The following is a 17,344-nucleotide window of genomic DNA, read 5'->3' as shown; positions in this document are numbered from 1 at the left end:
AAAGTTTGCGAGAAGTGTAGACGCGCTATATTAATGATTCCTCTCCCACCAACGTTTCGAGGAAGCGATATTCTTTCCACAGCGCTTTGATGGTAATGGCTTTGGAACTTTGTGAAAGTGGTGCGTATCAGCGTTTCAATCCGAAGGATGTCTGTCTGAGACCATTTTATTACTCCAAACGAGTATGTCAAAAGGGGTATGGCCCCTTATTTTATTTTATTTTATTTTATTTTATATTATTTTATTCAATTTTTGTTTATCCTAAGTTGATTAATTTTATTTCTTTTTATTTCATTTTATTTTCTTTTATTTTATTTCGATTTATTTTTTTTATTTACTTTGTTTTTTTCATTTCATGTTATTTTTTTGTTTGTTTATTTTATATTTCTTTACTTTATTTTGCTTCTTTTTAATGCATTTTACTTTATATTATTTCATGTTTTTATTTACTCATTAATCATTCTCAAGACAATTTTTATATATTAAAAAAAAAAATCGAGTATTTTTCTAACGTTTTCGCCGTCCAAATGTAGGATTTTGAAATAGTCTTACATTGAGCCTGAATTTGACTTTATCGACTAACCGTTCACTACAACGTTTCCTAGGCTACATTATCAGCCACCAAACAAGAGGAAGAGATATCTTCACATTTCTATCCGAGAATGCTTTCGAATAGTTAATAGCTCAAAACTCAAAACGGTAACAAACAGGCGGACTGTTCAACGAATTTAGGCGCTACATAGAAAATGTCATGGGCAAAAAAAATTTGACACACACAGAAGAAATTATAAACGACTGGGAAGACCAATGGCATCGATGGCCCGCGCTCCAAAGTGAACAACTACCTCACCGACCTTTCTCGCTTTTTCACTGCGAGGAATCTTCGATTTTCCCCCATTAAGTCCACGGCGACCCTCTTTATCACCTGGGCAGAGGAATTCAAACTGCCTCTCAAAGTAAAACTCGGCGACACCCCAATTCCGACGGTAAATAATGCCAAAGTTTTGGGTGTAACCTTCGATAGTTTGCTCTCTTTCTCTGCACACGCAATTGCCACTAAAATCCAAAATCGCAACAAGTTCCTCAAATCGCTTGCCGGCAGCACTTGGAGCAAAGACAAAGAATTGTTGCTATCGACATCTAAGGCAATTTGCCGGCCGGTTGTAAACTATGCTGAGCCTGTCTGGTCGCCCAGAACCAGTGACACGCAGTGGATAAAGCTTCAGGCATGACAAAACAGTGCCATTCGGACAGCGACGGGCTGCCTCCTGATGTCCCCAATACAACACCTTCATGACGAGGCTAATATGCTACCTGTCAAGGAGCATAACAAACTGATCAGCAAGCAGTTCCTGTTAGGATGCTACCGCATGTTTCACCCTTGCAGACACCTGCTTGAGCCAGTGGCGCCTCCTAGGCACATCAGGAGACACCTACTAAACTACGCCGACGAGATCCAGGACAAAACTAACCTACTGGAGCAAACAGTGTTTAGACAGACATTATAAGACATTCACCGGGAGGCTGTTACCACCTTCATAAGCTCTCGTCCAGTGAATGCCGTAATCGGAGTCCAACCACCACCCATTGCAGATGAAGGGTTCCAGCTTCCCCGTGAGACCCGGGTAACACTGGCACAATTACGTTCTGCATATTGTACAATAGCAGATTAAACTCCTACTTATCCAGAATTGACCCCGACATACCAAACATATGTCCGGCATGTGAAGGCACCCCGCACGACACTAACCACCTTTTCACATGCCCTTTAAAACCCACTCTCTCCCTCTGAACGCACCCTGTCGAAACAGCATGTTTCCTGGGCCTACCTTTAGATGAGCCTGACGAAGACAACCGGTGATATACTCTACACTGACGGGGGTTCTCTTACTGCTACAACAACAACAATAACAACCAAGAATTCATACGAGACTGGAAGGAAAGCTTAGCACAGATGCAAACAAAAAAAGTATATTTCGTTCTAGGGTAGGGTCAAGTAGACTCTTAAGCTTAGATAAAGAGGTCCTACGAACTCCTATTCGATATTATTCGAGGCATTCTAATAGTCGTTATTACTTCAGCAAACTAGGACCTGTTAAAACAAACGTCTGCCTGTCTGCGAACTAGGCAATGAAATACCAGAGCAAGGTGGAATGGCTCTAAACTCATTGGTGGTATGGCACAAAAGGTCTGAGAAACTGCCAACATTCATTAAAAGTCTCTAATTATAGGCTCGCCTTCAAGCACAAGATGTGGTCCATCAGCGATCGCAGTGCACACAATAAAAACTAAATTTGGTATAATAATAAAAAATACTGGAAAATTGACAAACAAACAAAAAAAAAGGTTCAACAAATATCCTAAAAATCTTTGACATTAAGAACTCACTTAATTCGATTACTCAGCCATGATGAAAAAATAAAAATATGCCAAAGCAACCTGCCACAACCGGCAAGTTACAGGAGTTCCCGGCGTAAAACGCCTTATGACTTTTGATAATGAAAAAATCAACGGAAAATATTTCAGGAACTTATACAAAAAAAAATTCTATAACCTCCAAATCTGACCAGTTAACGTGTAACCTGATGCTGACGTGTTCTAGTGAGTTAAATTCTCTTGGCATGGCCAATCAACTTTGGAGTTGAAGAAATGGAAACTCTTCAGTGCAGTTTTAGAATATTTATGTCTCATTTCTATACTTAACCCCTCAACGCACGCTTAGAATATCAGTTAGTTTTTCAATGTTTAAATTGAAATTTGAAGCCAAGTCTTTTTGTGAGACGAAAATTCTTTCTACACCATCCGCTCTAAGAACCTTTTACACCATCCACTTTTAGAGCAATAGTCCAATAACTTGTTGAACCACCCTCGTAAAATAAGAACAAACAAAAAGGTACTATTTGAAATGAAAAAAGTTACCAGCACGCCTGAGTGGCTCGCTGCTGCCGACGTTGAGGTTTTGGGATTTGTAAAATAGTTAACGTAGTGCTTTTGATTTTGATTTTTATCTGCACTGCACAGCTTTTGTCATTTCACATATTTATTCGCTCGCTCTGACGTTAGCTGTGGTTCTCGCTTTTGCCGCTGTTGTTGCTGTGGCTCTGGCTATGGCTGTGACTGTGACTGTGATTTTCGCTTTGGCTCAATGGCGTTGACGTCGACGACGACGTAGACGTGGACGTGGACGACAACATGTGAGGGATTCAATTTAAAAGGATTAACTGCTAATTTTTTGTGATTCCACTCAATGCCAAACAGTCAAGCAGCGAGTCAGCTGAGCCACCAACAAAGCATGTGAAGATCAGCAAACTGGGCAAACTGGCACCACAAGCAATTGAGCGCAGTGTCTCCTTGTGGTTTTTGAATATGCGACATGTACATACCTATGTTTGTGTGTCAGTTTGTGTGTTTGTATGTGTTTGGATTTGTGGTTTACGATTTCACACCAAGCGAAAGTATTAGTTGAGAAAATTCAACAAGAGCATGTAAACAAAAATGTGCAGGGAAAGCGCAGAAGAAGGCCAAAAAGGCGCGCCCAACGAAATATTGTCATGATGATGCCCATTAGAAGGCATCTGAAGATGTCACTGAAGTTCAATGGGAGAAGATTTTACGTGATTTCTGTCACAACTGTGTTGACTTTGCTACAACACAAATTCGAGTTAGGTATAGTTTTTTTTACTCATAGTAGACCTGCATTTGAACTGAGCAGCGTTCGGTAGGGCCGTCGGCTGCTTGCTTTCTAAAAAATGCCAAAAAACGGTATTTAATACTTCGTGTTTTAATACTTTTTCTTTGGGCTCAACTATGCACTTTCATAGAGATTAAAGGAGGAGTTCCTGTGTGAAACTATTTCCTAAATAACAACTTTTCAGCAATGGGTTCTGGCTGATGGGCCAAAAACCATATACGCGCATCGGCAATTTGAAAGTTTACTACTGTGGGTAAAAAGTGAAGTGAATTTATTTGTCAAACTTCGCGGGATTAAAATTTCGCTCTAGTTATTTTTTTCATGAGTTGGCAGCACTTTTAATAACATCTGGGCTAACTTTCATGTGAATGTCATTATCAGTAATATATTTACGCTTGTGTTTACCAAACGACCAAGAGTGCATTTTTCGATTTTTACAATGTCTGATTTGATTGAGCAGAGAAGTGCCATCAAATTTTGTTTGCGGAATGAAATTTCGGCTGCGGAAACGTTTAGCATGTTGCAGAGGGCGTTTGGTGATTCGACCATGTCGCAGAAAAATGCTTTTAAGTGGTACAAAGACTTCAAAGAGGTTCGTGAACGTGTTGATGACTTGGAGCGCTGCGGACGACCATCGACGTCAACAGATGACCAACACGTCAATAAAGTGAAGGAGTTAGTGCTCAAAAATCGTCGGTTGACTGTTAAAAACCTTACTGATATAATCGGAATATCAGAAGGATCTGTGAAAACCATTTTGAAAGACCATTTGGGTCTGCGAAAAGTCAAATCTCGTTTGGTACCGAAAACTCTCAATTTCTTGGAAAAAAGTCGTCGCGTTGATGTGTGTGAAACAATGCTTTCAGACTATCAGGACAAGCTCAAATGCATCATTATGGGAGATGAGACTTTGATTTATGCTTACGACCCCGAAGCAACCGACCAATCAAGCGAATATCGTGCTAAAGGCGAGGCCAGACCGAAAAGAGCACGTCAAAGTCGTTCAAAAATAAAGGTCATGATGACAGTTGTTTTCGATTTTCCTGGCCAAGCTATTAATAAGGAATATTATTTGAGCGTTATGCGTCGTTTACGTGAAGCAATTCGTCTAAAAAGACCAGAATTATGGGCCAACAACTCTTGGTTTTTGCATCACGATGATGCACCGTCTCACACTGCACTCGTTCTTCGTGACCATTTCGCCAAAAATTCCACGCATATCGTTCCGCAACCACCGTACTCGCCTGATTTAGCTCCGTGTGACTTCTGGCTTTTCCCAAAACTCAAGAGACCACTCCAGGGAACGCGTTTCGAGTCGATTGAGGAGATAAAAGCTGAATCGAAGAAGGTGCTGATGGCTATACCGGAAATGGACTATTTGGCATGTTTCTGGGATTGGAAAAATCGTCGGCATAAGTGTATTTCATCGAGAGGGGATTATTTTGAAGGGGATGGAATTGATTTACAAGAATAAATAAAGATTTTTCATTTTACAACCAAATTCACTTTACTTTTTGCCTACAGCTGGCTGTATTTATTGTATATATGTATATATTTATATAAATATGCAAAACGAAGCAAACGGAAACCCGGTTTATTTGGAGAAAGTAAGAAAAATTATTACTATTCATGGGTTTTATTCCTAATTCCAAATGTCGCCACACCAACATTCCATCACTGACGTTGTTTGTGCGTGGCGTATAAAATAAACACAGTTGTAATGAGGAGAGTAGCTTCAACGACGCTCTAAGTTTTCCCGCCCACAACTTACTGCTGAAAAGCAATTGTTCAGAAAGTTCAGAAAGCACTATTCTCAATTCGCCTATAGCTCTTAGTTACTTTAGACACTTTCAGTATGGTCAAGTAACTACAAGAAAAAAATTAAAATAAAAACCAAAAACAAAAAAATTTAAGAAAAAAAAAATTCAAAAAAAAAAAATAGAAAAATAAATAAAGAAAAATAGAAAAACAGTAATTTCTCAAATCTATTTCAAAGCCAAAAACACTTGCAAACACACACACACACATATCTACATATGCATGTATAGAACAAGAGCTAAAGCTTTTAGCCGCACTGGCACAACGCAAACCACATTTATCCTTGCGGATTTGCGCTAATACGCTCATTCGTCTCTTAACCCCGCCGCTGCCGTGGCTTACAGTCGACATTTATACTTTGTACTCATACACACATATACACATACGTAGCCATGCATATGTAAGTGCGTGTGTGGCTCGCTGCAAGATGTTTGCTTGTTTGTGCGCATGTTTGTGAGCATGTATGTATGTATGTATGTATGTATGGGAGTGTGCAAGTTGTATTGTGGGCAACGTATTGTCGCGCGCACTCTTACCAAGTTTCTTTTGTTTGTTTGTTTGCTTATTGTACTGCGATTGTGTGTGTGTGTGTGTGTGCACCCTTTTACTTAATACACCTACTTTCTCCCAGCTGCTTGGACTAAGCTAAGCGCTGCTGCGTGTCAGTTACTTACTTACTCCTGTTGCTAATGCCGCTACAGTTGTTGTAGATGCATTTCGAATGCCAGATTTGCGATTTTTTCATCTACACACATACATATGTACGTATTTCTCTTGCCGCCTGCTGCCTGCTGCCACTTTTGTTGTTTACTCTTTTTATTTGCTTTGCTGCTCGTGTTTGAATCCCCAACAGCCGTTTGGAGTAGCAACATTGGAATTAACACCAACACCAACACCAGCAGCAACAGCAACAGCAGCAGTAGCTGTAAGTAGTTGCGACAAAAGCAATATCAACAACAATACCAACATCGTCAAGTATAAATCTAGTGAACTTCACAAGGATTAGCCAGCATGAAAGCATCAGATTTGAAAGCTTTTCTCATCGTTGCTTTACTTCCTTCGCTTTCCATTTGCTGTTTACTGCTGCTGTGAGTTCATTTAAGCTATGCAGTACTCTTGACTGCTGCTGCTGTTGGTCGTGTTTTTTGTTGTTGTTATTGTAGTTGTTTTTGCATTTGATTTATCCAGCATATTTACAGTGATTTTAATGTTGTTATTCAGTTGTTGCTCGCACAATCACACTTCGCTACAAAGTTTTCCTTGCATTTGATATTTTCTAATATTGTTTGTTTATGTGTATGTGTGTAAGTATGTACCTATCGTACATGCCTACAAATGCACAAGGACAACGTGTAAATGTAATCAGCTGTTGCAGAAAGTCTGCGTTTGACACTCGAGCCGTTGTAGTTTCAATTTCATATATGTAAAGGGTGATCAGATCGGAGGTTCTTTTTTCAAAGTGGGTTTTTTGACAGATCTCCCTTGACTACTGTGAAACTAAGTACACATTTCTTTTCAGTATAGATTGATATTTCACCATGAAAAGACTTACGCATCAACAACGTTTAGAAATCGTACACTCGTATTACGAAAATCGACGCTCTGTGAAAAGTCTTCCTGGCGCGCTCAGACCAACTTATTGTGCACATAACCGTCCTACAGAGTGCACTATTCGATAAACCATCGACAAAAGTGAGAATATTTTTACATTACTGGATGATACACGACCGATTTGGCCACGCACAGCCTAAAATGAAAAGAATATTGCAGCTGTAAATGAGAGTTTTTCCGAAGATCCGAAAGAATCGATTCGGCGGCCATCTCAATAATTTCGCCTATCTCACGGCACTACCTGAGCGATTTTACGCAAAGATCTTAGTTTGAAAGTGCATAAAATACAGTTAGTCCAAGATTTGAAGTCGGCCAATCTTCCAAAGCAACATAATTTCAGTCCTTGGACTCTTGAAAAACTCGCTGAAGACCCACATTTTAGCACACGAATTTTGTTCAGCTCAAAGGGCCATTTTTGGCTTAATGGCTACGTGAATAAGCCCAATTGCCGCATTTGGGCTGAAGTGGACCAGAAACCAGCAACCATTCAAAAACAGTCACTATCGACATTAAAAACAAGAGATTATTGCGGGCTATGAGCTGGAGAAATCAACGGCCTATATTTCTTCAAAGACGAGGCAGGCGCCAATACAACAGTGAATGGCGAACGCTATTGCGCCGTGATAAATGACTTTTTGATACCAGATGCCGGAAATTGAAGCCCGTGATCTACACAACATTTGATTCTAACAAGAGACAGGCTACTTGCCATACAGCCCGTGAAGTAATGGATTTACTGCGTCGTCGTTTCGGTGCGCAATTTAACTCTCGTCTCGAACCAATGGATTGGCCTGTTGGCCACCAAAATCGTATGATATCACACCTTTGGGCTTTTATTTGTGCGGATATAAAATGCTTTGAGGACAAAGTAGCTTCTATTGAGGCATTGGAAGCCAACATTACTAAAGTTATTCACGAAATACCCACCGAAGTCTGCCAGCGAGTCATTCAAAATTAGTGTTTACGGATGGCCCAGTTACGCCAACATTAGCAGAGAATACAAATAGACAAAATTTACAAAAAAATTCCCCTTCATCGCTCGACACATTGACAACTCGTACTTTTACGGTAGAAAGTTGCATTGTGTGCGGACAAGCCACTGTCAATACGACCCGTGTGCGGAGGCCCTGTGTTCATATCTGAGCAATCTGAAATCTTTTGGTTAACGTTTTTCATTCATTGCAGCAACAATTCGGAAAACCCACATAAAGGATTAACATTGCGACAAACCTTAAATAAGCCGATATTTAAACAGATTGTTGGGATTGATGCCCGCAATAAAATAATACAAGATATAAACTGCGAAATATTAGACGGTCAACAGCAAATAATCAACCGAAAATGGATGGATTTATGATGCTACATTACTATAAAATATATAAGGTATAGCTCTCTCTCTCCTTTTCCTCTACGTTATATCTTTTTTCTCTCTCGCAGAACGAAAATGCCCAAAACGTTGCATGACCTTGAAATTTTACTCTCCATTCTCGCTTGTCCATCGACGTTTAAGAAGCTTCACTTCAAAAATAAATGACATGAATGGTTCTGCACAAAAAAAATAAAGATTGGCTAAATAATTTGAATTTTCGTTGTTTTATTTCAATTTAAAATCCGAAATTGATCACCGTTTAAATACAACCAGCGAATTGCTTGTGAAAGAATTATTCATTCCAAGGCAACATTTAAGCTGAAAGCATCATCCAAATCCCTATAATGAACTGATGACATTTTTAAAACTTGAAACTGGAACATTTTGACGCCAATATCTTTAATATAAGAGTATTTGTTAAAAACTTACTTTGCATTTTTATTGCAAAATATCGTACAAAGACAGACAAATGGGCATTTTAATAGCCAGAAAATTAATTAGTAAATAAATAGTAAAGTTTTGCGAACGCTCCGGAGCGCCCGAGCGCCTTTGTTAATAGTTGAATAACCTGAAAAATGTTTGTCGGATTCACTTCAAATTTTCACACAATATTTTTAAGATATCATACTTTAAGAAAATACAAAAAAAAAATTTTGAAAACTGTGACTACCCTTAACCACTTAAATAAAAAATTTCGGTTTTGAATACAGTTTGCATTTTAAGTAGGTTTTTGTTGGCAGGTGGAAATCATTTGTTCAAATGACATTTGTGGATACATTCCAAATAAATTTATAATTACTTATAAAGGATGGTTAAGTTTTACGGGCCGGTGTTGATTTTGAATCAAATACAATTTTTTTAGGAAATTATTGTCATTTCTCTTTACTATGATAATATTGGTATGGTTCAATTACGTATAGATCAAAATATCGGCCAAATGGCCCCCGCGGTCTCGGCGGCACAACTCCATCCGATGGTCCAAATTTTCGATGACGCTGAGGCATAATTGAGGTTCCAGGCCGTTAATGTGCTGAATTATCTCATCCTTTAGCTCTTGAATTCTTGCTGGCCTATCGACGTACACCTTTTCTTTCAAATAACCCCAAAGAAAATTTAACCACCCTTTATATTACATACAGCGGGTATCTTTAACACTCGGTTTTTTGTTACATGGTTTTTTTAATTTGAATTAGGTTAGGTTAGGTTTTTGTGATAGTCGGTTTAGAACAGCCACTTAGTCCGTGCAGGTCCGTTGTGGTACCACTGTGTAACACACGAGAACCTGAATTTTTATTTGTCATGAAACCATTTAGATGCTCTTATGAAGCCTAAGAAACCTAATCTAATTTTATCCCAACACCAGATGGTTTCATAAGAGAGTCAAAAGAGTATTTTCCTAACAGCCTTGCTCTACTTCAAGCTAAGGCTGGACAATTACAGAGGAAGTGTTCTACTGTTTCTTCCTCTTCCTCGTCTCTACACTTCTGCAGTATTCAGAAGAAAATACTTCTAGCCTAGAAGACTGCCTACCTAACAGCCAATGGCCGGTCACATAAGCCACGACCTTCGAGATGTTCCCTTTTGAGAGGTTGAGCAATTCTGCTGTCCTTTTCGTATCTATTTGCGAGCAAATTAGGTTGTTTGTAACACAAGTATTTTCTTCTCTCCATGACCTATTGACCTCCTGGCGAATATTATTTTTTATCCTTAATTGGCAACTTGCCATAGGAATTCCAATACTTCCTCTGTTTTCAAGCAGTGGAAGGTTAGTACCGTTTCTGGCTAGCTTATCGGCTTTGCAATTTCCTTCAATATCTATTTGTTCCGAGAACTCCAGGTACGACTCGTGAGTGTGTGACAGAAATCAGTTTCTTCTCCCAGGGAACTAATGGAAACTAAAATATGTGAAAACGTTAGGTTAGGTTGGCAGCCGCATCGCATATAGAGACAGCGATGCCACTTATACCTCGAAATGGGTTCGTTGTGAGCCGCAGGAGCTGGGCTACATTTCCCCTTGCAGATTGAACAGCCCAGTTTCTGCTTTGAAAAATTAGTCAAATCATTCAATTAATTACATTTTAGGGTAGGTTAGGTAGTGCTCGCTAATTTGTAAACAGATCTTACTTAGATCTCTATGGTCAAATACATTGTTAGTTTTTGTGGAATTTAATTTGTTTATGCATAATTTTTTCATAAGAAAACAAAATATTGCAAAAAAAATATTTTTCATTACAAAAAAAATTTTTCCAGTTTTTGTGGAATTGAATTATTTCATTACAAACAAAAAACTTTTCATTACAAAAAAAATTTCATTTAAAAAAAAAATTTTTCCGGTTTTTATGGAATTTAATGGGTTTATATATAATTTTTTCATTACAAAAGAAAAATTTTCATTACAAAAATGTTGCGGAGGCAAAGTTGTTCGTAGTAAATACTTGATATTTCAACTATGCATACTTGCAACCCTGTACACAATTTTGTATTTCTCTTTTTGTCGTCCTCAATAAAGTTAGTCGTTAAACAGCGTTTGAATTCCTCGGTTCTTTACAAAAGATATTTTTCATTACAAAAAAAGTATTTTCTAATTATATTATTATAAAAATATAATAATAAAAAAATATTTTTCATAAAACACTAATAATATATTAAAAAAATATTTTTTATAAAAAAATAAAATAAATGAAAAAATATTTGTATATTTCATTACAAAAAAAAATATTTTGCAATACCAAAAAAAAATTTTCATTACAAAAAAAAATATTTTTCATTTCAAAAAAAATTCTTTTCCAGTTTTTGTGGAATTTTATTGGCTTATACATAATTTTTTCTCTAAAAAAAAATATTTTCCAAAGAATTTTAATCCACGCAATTTAAATATACGAAAGTTGAAGGCTAAAGTTGCAGTCAAGCTTTTAATTTTTAGCTGTGAAAGCTCCGCACCCGTGTATATCGATCAATTTTAAAAAGCTTTCAAACAAATTTTCTCATTTTCATCCCATCCAAGTGTTTACTTCTTGCGTTTCTGCTGCGAAAATCTAAAACATTAATAAAAAAATTCATTTTGAGTTTTCAGCAAATTTAGTCGGTTTAAATGCATTAAAAACTTCGATCAGGCTCAATATTATCAATTAATAAAACTAATTTCTCTTGTCCGATTGATTTTAGATGAATCTCCAAAGACTTGTGATGATCACCGCAAGGGACTTCTGGAGAAACGGGCGCCACACAAACAGCGATAGCTTCTCCAATTATTATACTTTTTTTTTTTGAAATTTTGCTTAAGTCAAGTCGAAACATGATGTATTAATGCCAAGTTTTTATTTTTGTAAAACAAAACAATTGACTAGCAAAAAACAAATATATTGAAGATCATCATTTTTTCGGGCCTCTGACTACCGCTAACCCTTTAAATTTAGGCTTCTCAAGACGTGCTAAATTAGAGCAGTATAAAAAAGTGAAGAAAATCAATCATCCGATTGTTTAAATTGAAATGCAATTCATAAAATTTTTTTATACTCGTATGTATGAATATATTTTTGTTGCATGAAAGCAAACGAGAATTGATAGCGGCAGGCTGCCTTAGATGGCCTACCTTTAGCCGTCGGTATGCTTGCCTTATTGTGCTGCGCTTGCGGTTTCGAGGTGATGGTTTAAATTAGTTTTTTTTCTTTTTTTTTGGTTGAATGCACGTTAATATTTCATTAAAATATAATAATAAAAAAATATATAATATCTGCATAATTTTTCATAGTCATTTTAGTTAAAATTCTATAAAATTTCTTTGGTACGCTTTTTTTTAATAAAGCATTGATTGCTGCTTCAAGAATTTCTTTAGTCAACTTTTATAGTCTCTAGCATTATTAACGCCTTATGCTTCAGATAAAAGCTGAACCTGAAGGAACCTGTAGTTTTAGCATTACTGGAGTTTCACTCCAAATGTAAATGTATTGTCGCGTAGATTCTGTTAAGAAAACAAATATTAAAGCGATTATGCCTCTCCGCACCTTTTGCCAAATTTTGCCACTTAACTTCGGGAACCAAATTATTTTGGCTGTCTATTATTTTGGATTCTAGAGTTACCCACAGTATTTCGGAAATCAATTTTCACTCACAGGATCTCCAAGATGATCGCTCCCATGGCAGCCGGTTCTACGTTACCGGAATTACTTGGGCTACCAACGCAGTGAACTAGTCCTGCCAAGTGAACCTTTTAGCATCTCCCCGATATTTCAAATCACTCTCTAGGACCAAATGCGCTCAACCCAGTACGAAAAGTTGGACTTAGAAAGCAAATTTTTGAATGAGCGACATTTAATTATAAGCATTGTTTTTTTTTTATTTTTGGTTAGCAGGCAATCGAAAACCAACGAGTGAGTTTCGACTATGAAATATGCAGCAGATTTGGACCAATTAGCATCAACGCCGACGCTTCAGTGCTACTTGAGGAGTGCAGACTGGCACTTCAACCATTTCACCTATCTGGAACAATTAGCGCACGACTTCAATAGGATTTTAATTTTATTGTAAATACAGTGACCGCCCCTCAATTTCACTTTAGTTCAGTGACCTCAGTTCATTCCAAAAACCTAACTAAATTCCAAAAACCCACTAAATTCCAAATTAGTTTAATTTAAATGCCTGCAAATCGCAATGGAAGTTCGCTAGTTCTGCTTGATGATGGCAGATTCCTGTTGGCATGAGACCGATAAGCGAGCCAAAGACAGACGAAGTTAAATGAGCAACGGTTAAATATTTTTAGAAGTTGTCCACCATATTGAATTTTAAAGTACGAAATTCAGACTCGTAATCAGCGACCTCGAAAACCCCTCTATGAGAAGTTTCATACAAAGCGGTCAATTGCTTGAAATTTCCCCACTTTTGAGCGGCTTTTGGCTCATAGAGGAGTGAATAGATTCAAACCTATCAACTCATAAAAAGGGTGGTTAAATTTCAAGGGCCGATGTTGAATATCAACCACACCTAAACGTTAAGTTTATTTTTGTATATCATTTCACATTTTTCAATTTCAGACTAACTCAATTTGCACCATGGAAAGACGCGTTTAAGTTATTCAGGCTTATTATGAAAACGGGCGTTCAAATCAAAATGCATATCGCGCACTTTGTGAGGCACATTTTCACCTCAGTGGATTCGTCAATAAGCAGAATTGCCGCATTTGGGCGAATGATAATCCAAGAATGATTGCCGAAAAACCAATGCACCCACAAAGAGTGACTGTTTGGTGCGGTTTATGGGCCGGCGGCATCATTGGGCCGTATTTTTTCCAATGCATGAGGCCGGTCAGGCAGTTACTGTGAATAGTGAATAGCTATAGTGAGATAATAACGAACTTTTTATAGCCCGAATTGGAAGATATGTGGATGTGGACGATATGTGGTTGCAACAGGACGGTGCCACTTGTCACACAGCTAACGAAACAATGGCTCTTTTGCGCGGAAAATTTGAAAAATCTCACGTCGCGGCGATGTCAATTGGCGGCCAAGATCAATTGATTTGACACCGTTGGACTTCTTTCTTTGGAGTTATTTGAAAGAAAAGGTGTACGTTGATAAGCTAGCAACAATTCGAGAGCTAAAGGATGAGATAATTCGGCACATTAACGGCATAGAACCTCCATTATGCCTCAGCGTCATCGAAAATTTGGACCATCGGATGGTGGTCTTTGGAGGTGTGCTGTCGAGGCAGCCATTTGGCCGATATTTTGTTTTATGCGTAATTGAGCTATACGAGTATTATCATAATAAAGAGAAATGACAATAATTTCTTAAAAAAAATTTATTTTATTTAAAATCAGTATCGGCCCTTAAAACTTAACCACCCTTTACAAAAACACTATAGATTAACACACCACCTCAATAGCTTTGTTTTCACAAAAACAATATTTTCATATTTTTTTTTTTATTTATTTATCATTGAATGCCATTTTTTCTGTCTGCTTGTTTTCTGTTGTTAATTTATATTTTACGACCGCACCGAAGTTCACTAATCAATGTCACTCTACTTGTAGAAAATAGGAGAGGTGATTCATTTGCTGAGACATTTGAAAAATTCTAAAGTTAACCATTCGCTGTTAAATTCCAAGCGTAACAGTGAAAAGGAAAAATTAGAAAAAACAAAAATTGATTAAGAGCCGCAAGTAAGCCGCAGAGCACCTAATACTTCGATTATCGTATAATTCGGTTTTCGGTTTCTTCCAGTCTTTTAGTGAGTTTTCAATGTGTTTGATAATTTTTAATTATAAATGGAACTTTAGTTTAAGTAAACTTCGTTTCAGTATTTGAAAGCAAGCAGTAAATTCTCAGTTTGAGTAAATTTTATTTCAGTTTTTGACTGCAAGCAGTGAATTTTCAGTTTAAGTAAATTTTTGTTTCGGTATTTGACTGCTTGCAGTGAATTCTCACTGGTATTGTCAAATGAACTTAAAAAATAGGCTATTCCAATTTAGAGCACATTTTTTCGCCCATTACTGTTTATAATATAGAAATTTATTTTATTTTTTTCTATAGGAGAAGTTGGTCTTAAAAAGTTTTCGGTAGCACTTTTTTGCTGTAATTTTTCACAGAATTTAGCATAGCTTTCGCGCTATGTAGAAAATACTATAGAATTAGTTAAAGGGGGGGCCTGCTTTAGAGGCTTCAAAAAATCGATTTTTCGTGGATTTTTTTGGGAAGGAAAGAAATATTCGATTGACACGAAACTTTCAGGTTTTATTGTCATATATTTCGAGAGTCTTTCCAAATTTTTTCATTAGAATATATGTCATATTATGCCTGGTATAAGCATTTTGCCGAGGCGCCTCGAGTGTGCATGTGTCGTGCGGTGGGAAAGATGCAGGTCGCAATTTTCATCAGAAAACAAAAACCCACAAAAAATTTTATTTTAATATAGTATAGCTTTTAGTTAAACAAAGAAAATTAAACATAAAGTGAGAAATTCAACAATTTCTCGCTAATTAAATTTCTTTGGAAAAACAAATTCACTTTAGATTGTTGAAAAAGTGGGTTAATCATAACTTTCTTAAGGTTTTTTAGGTTCAATTAGAAGAAAATTTAATTCCGAGTACAATCAATGTTATCTCGTTTCGATAGGGCGTGTAACTTTTTCCCTATCTTTCCCGCCAATTAGGAAAAATCGTAAAAATAAAAAATCGAGAAATCGCACTTCGAGCGATCCGGCCGCTCGTATACCTGCTCGACGCTTGCTCACAATTTCCTCTGTAACTCCGAAAATATTTTGAATTTGCTTCTGAAATTTTGAGGACACATTCTTGGATAGTTTGGGAAGACATTTATGCAAAAAAAACAAAAATAGATTTTTTTAAGCCTCTAAAGCAGGCTTCCCTCTTAATGAAGTATGTTTTAGTTGTTCTCGTTTTCAGCCAGCTTTGGAAATCTATCGAACTCTTTAGTAAATGGAATTAAAATACCTGCATGGAATGGCACATATTTTAAGTTGGTTTGTGAAAATTTAAATAACAAATAATTTTCTTAGCTCCTCAAACTCAAATCCAGCTTTAAATGCCTTTACCTCCCATTGTAACTTTAATTACATCCGAATTCCATCAAAAGTACTGGCAAAAAGGCAACTGGCACTGCAACAGTTTGGTGTGTCAGATGTGTGTCAAATATATTGAATTAAATTATTATTTATTAATATCTATTTCATCAATTATATTACCCAAAAAAATACCAAAAATATAATAGTATCATAAAAACATCACGCAATTGTCAAAATCCACATCAAAAGCTCGGTTTCACAAAGAAAACACACAATTAACTGCTTCTGCGCTTGTTCGCTTCACAAAGCGCATGAAAAAAAATCAGTTCTCAAGAAAAAAAAAACTTTTAGAAAGTTTAATTTACCAAGAAATCACACCAAATTTTTTTTTTTCATATTTAATTCCGAGTCATCAGCACAAATTGTATTTGTTTTTTTTTTGGTTTTTTTTTTTGCTTTTTTCATAGACTTTTATCCAACTCATTAATTTCACCACAGTTTCTAATAATGAAAATCACTTGTGTAATTTTTTCTATTTTGCAGCAATCATTCACGCCAATTAATTTTCTTAATTCTTTAGATATCAAGCATTTCGGTGGCTTATATAAAAATTCAACAAATATTTCAGCAAATAATTCTATATAATTTATTGCTTTCAATTATTGCACGCACGCACACACACACACGCATTCACAAATGCGCCGTAGAGCACACAAGAAGAAAAAGAACAAAACAAATATTTAATCCAGCTTTAAAAAATTTGACGATTTAAAAATTTGGAACACACGAAAACCATAACAAAACAAATGGAAGCCAAATAGCATTAAGAAAAAAAAAATAACAGGAATAACAACTATAAAACTGCCGTAAGTAAGAAATGCGCTCACCAACCTTCTTCTAGCATGTCGCACACGTAACTGACGCAACTCATGAGCGCCAACAAAATAATGATTGCCCACAATGTGCACACGCACGCACATCAATGAAACAACACCACATCACCATCACCAATACCACACCAAATAACATCGTCAACAACAGTGCCAGCCATCGCTTACCAATGCTGCGTGCATGCTTTGATAAACAGTGCAGCGCAACATGTGGCAGCGGCAGTTAGCCAGCCAGCCAGCCAGCCAGCCAGCCAACCAGTGAGAGTGTGTGGGCCCTCCCCCCATTTCCAACACATCGTTATACTTATAGTACACATACTATTATACTACTACTTGTGTGCGACGAGAGAGTATCCCCAATACGTATACACAAACATAGCTGTTGGCGTTCAACGACATGTCGCTGCTCTCGCTCTCGCAACATTTGGGTACTCTTCACAAATTGTA

At 37.0% G+C, this 17,344-nt stretch overlaps 1 protein-coding gene across 1 annotated transcript in view; it reads right to left on the bottom strand.

Annotated features, from left to right (window-relative positions):
* Positions 1-17,122, bottom strand: part of LOC128868284 (homeobox protein 2) — a 103,694-nt gene extending 86,572 nt beyond the window's left edge. Inside the window, exon 1 of the mRNA XM_054110189.1 lies at positions 16,899-17,122. Within this exon, the coding sequence (XP_053966164.1) occupies positions 16,899-16,938 (40 nt within the window). The 5' untranslated portion in view covers positions 16,939-17,122. The remainder of the gene's footprint in view (positions 1-16,898) is intronic.
* Between the last annotated feature and the right edge of the window lie 222 nt (positions 17,123-17,344).

The sequence above is a fragment of the Anastrepha ludens genome, chromosome 6 (genome assembly GCF_028408465.1).
Source record: "Anastrepha ludens isolate Willacy chromosome 6, idAnaLude1.1, whole genome shotgun sequence".
Classification (NCBI taxonomy): Eukaryota; Metazoa; Arthropoda; class Insecta; order Diptera; family Tephritidae; genus Anastrepha; species Anastrepha ludens.
Note: the sequence above shows the minus strand (reverse complement) of the source record. Positions and strands in the feature narration are given on the sequence as shown.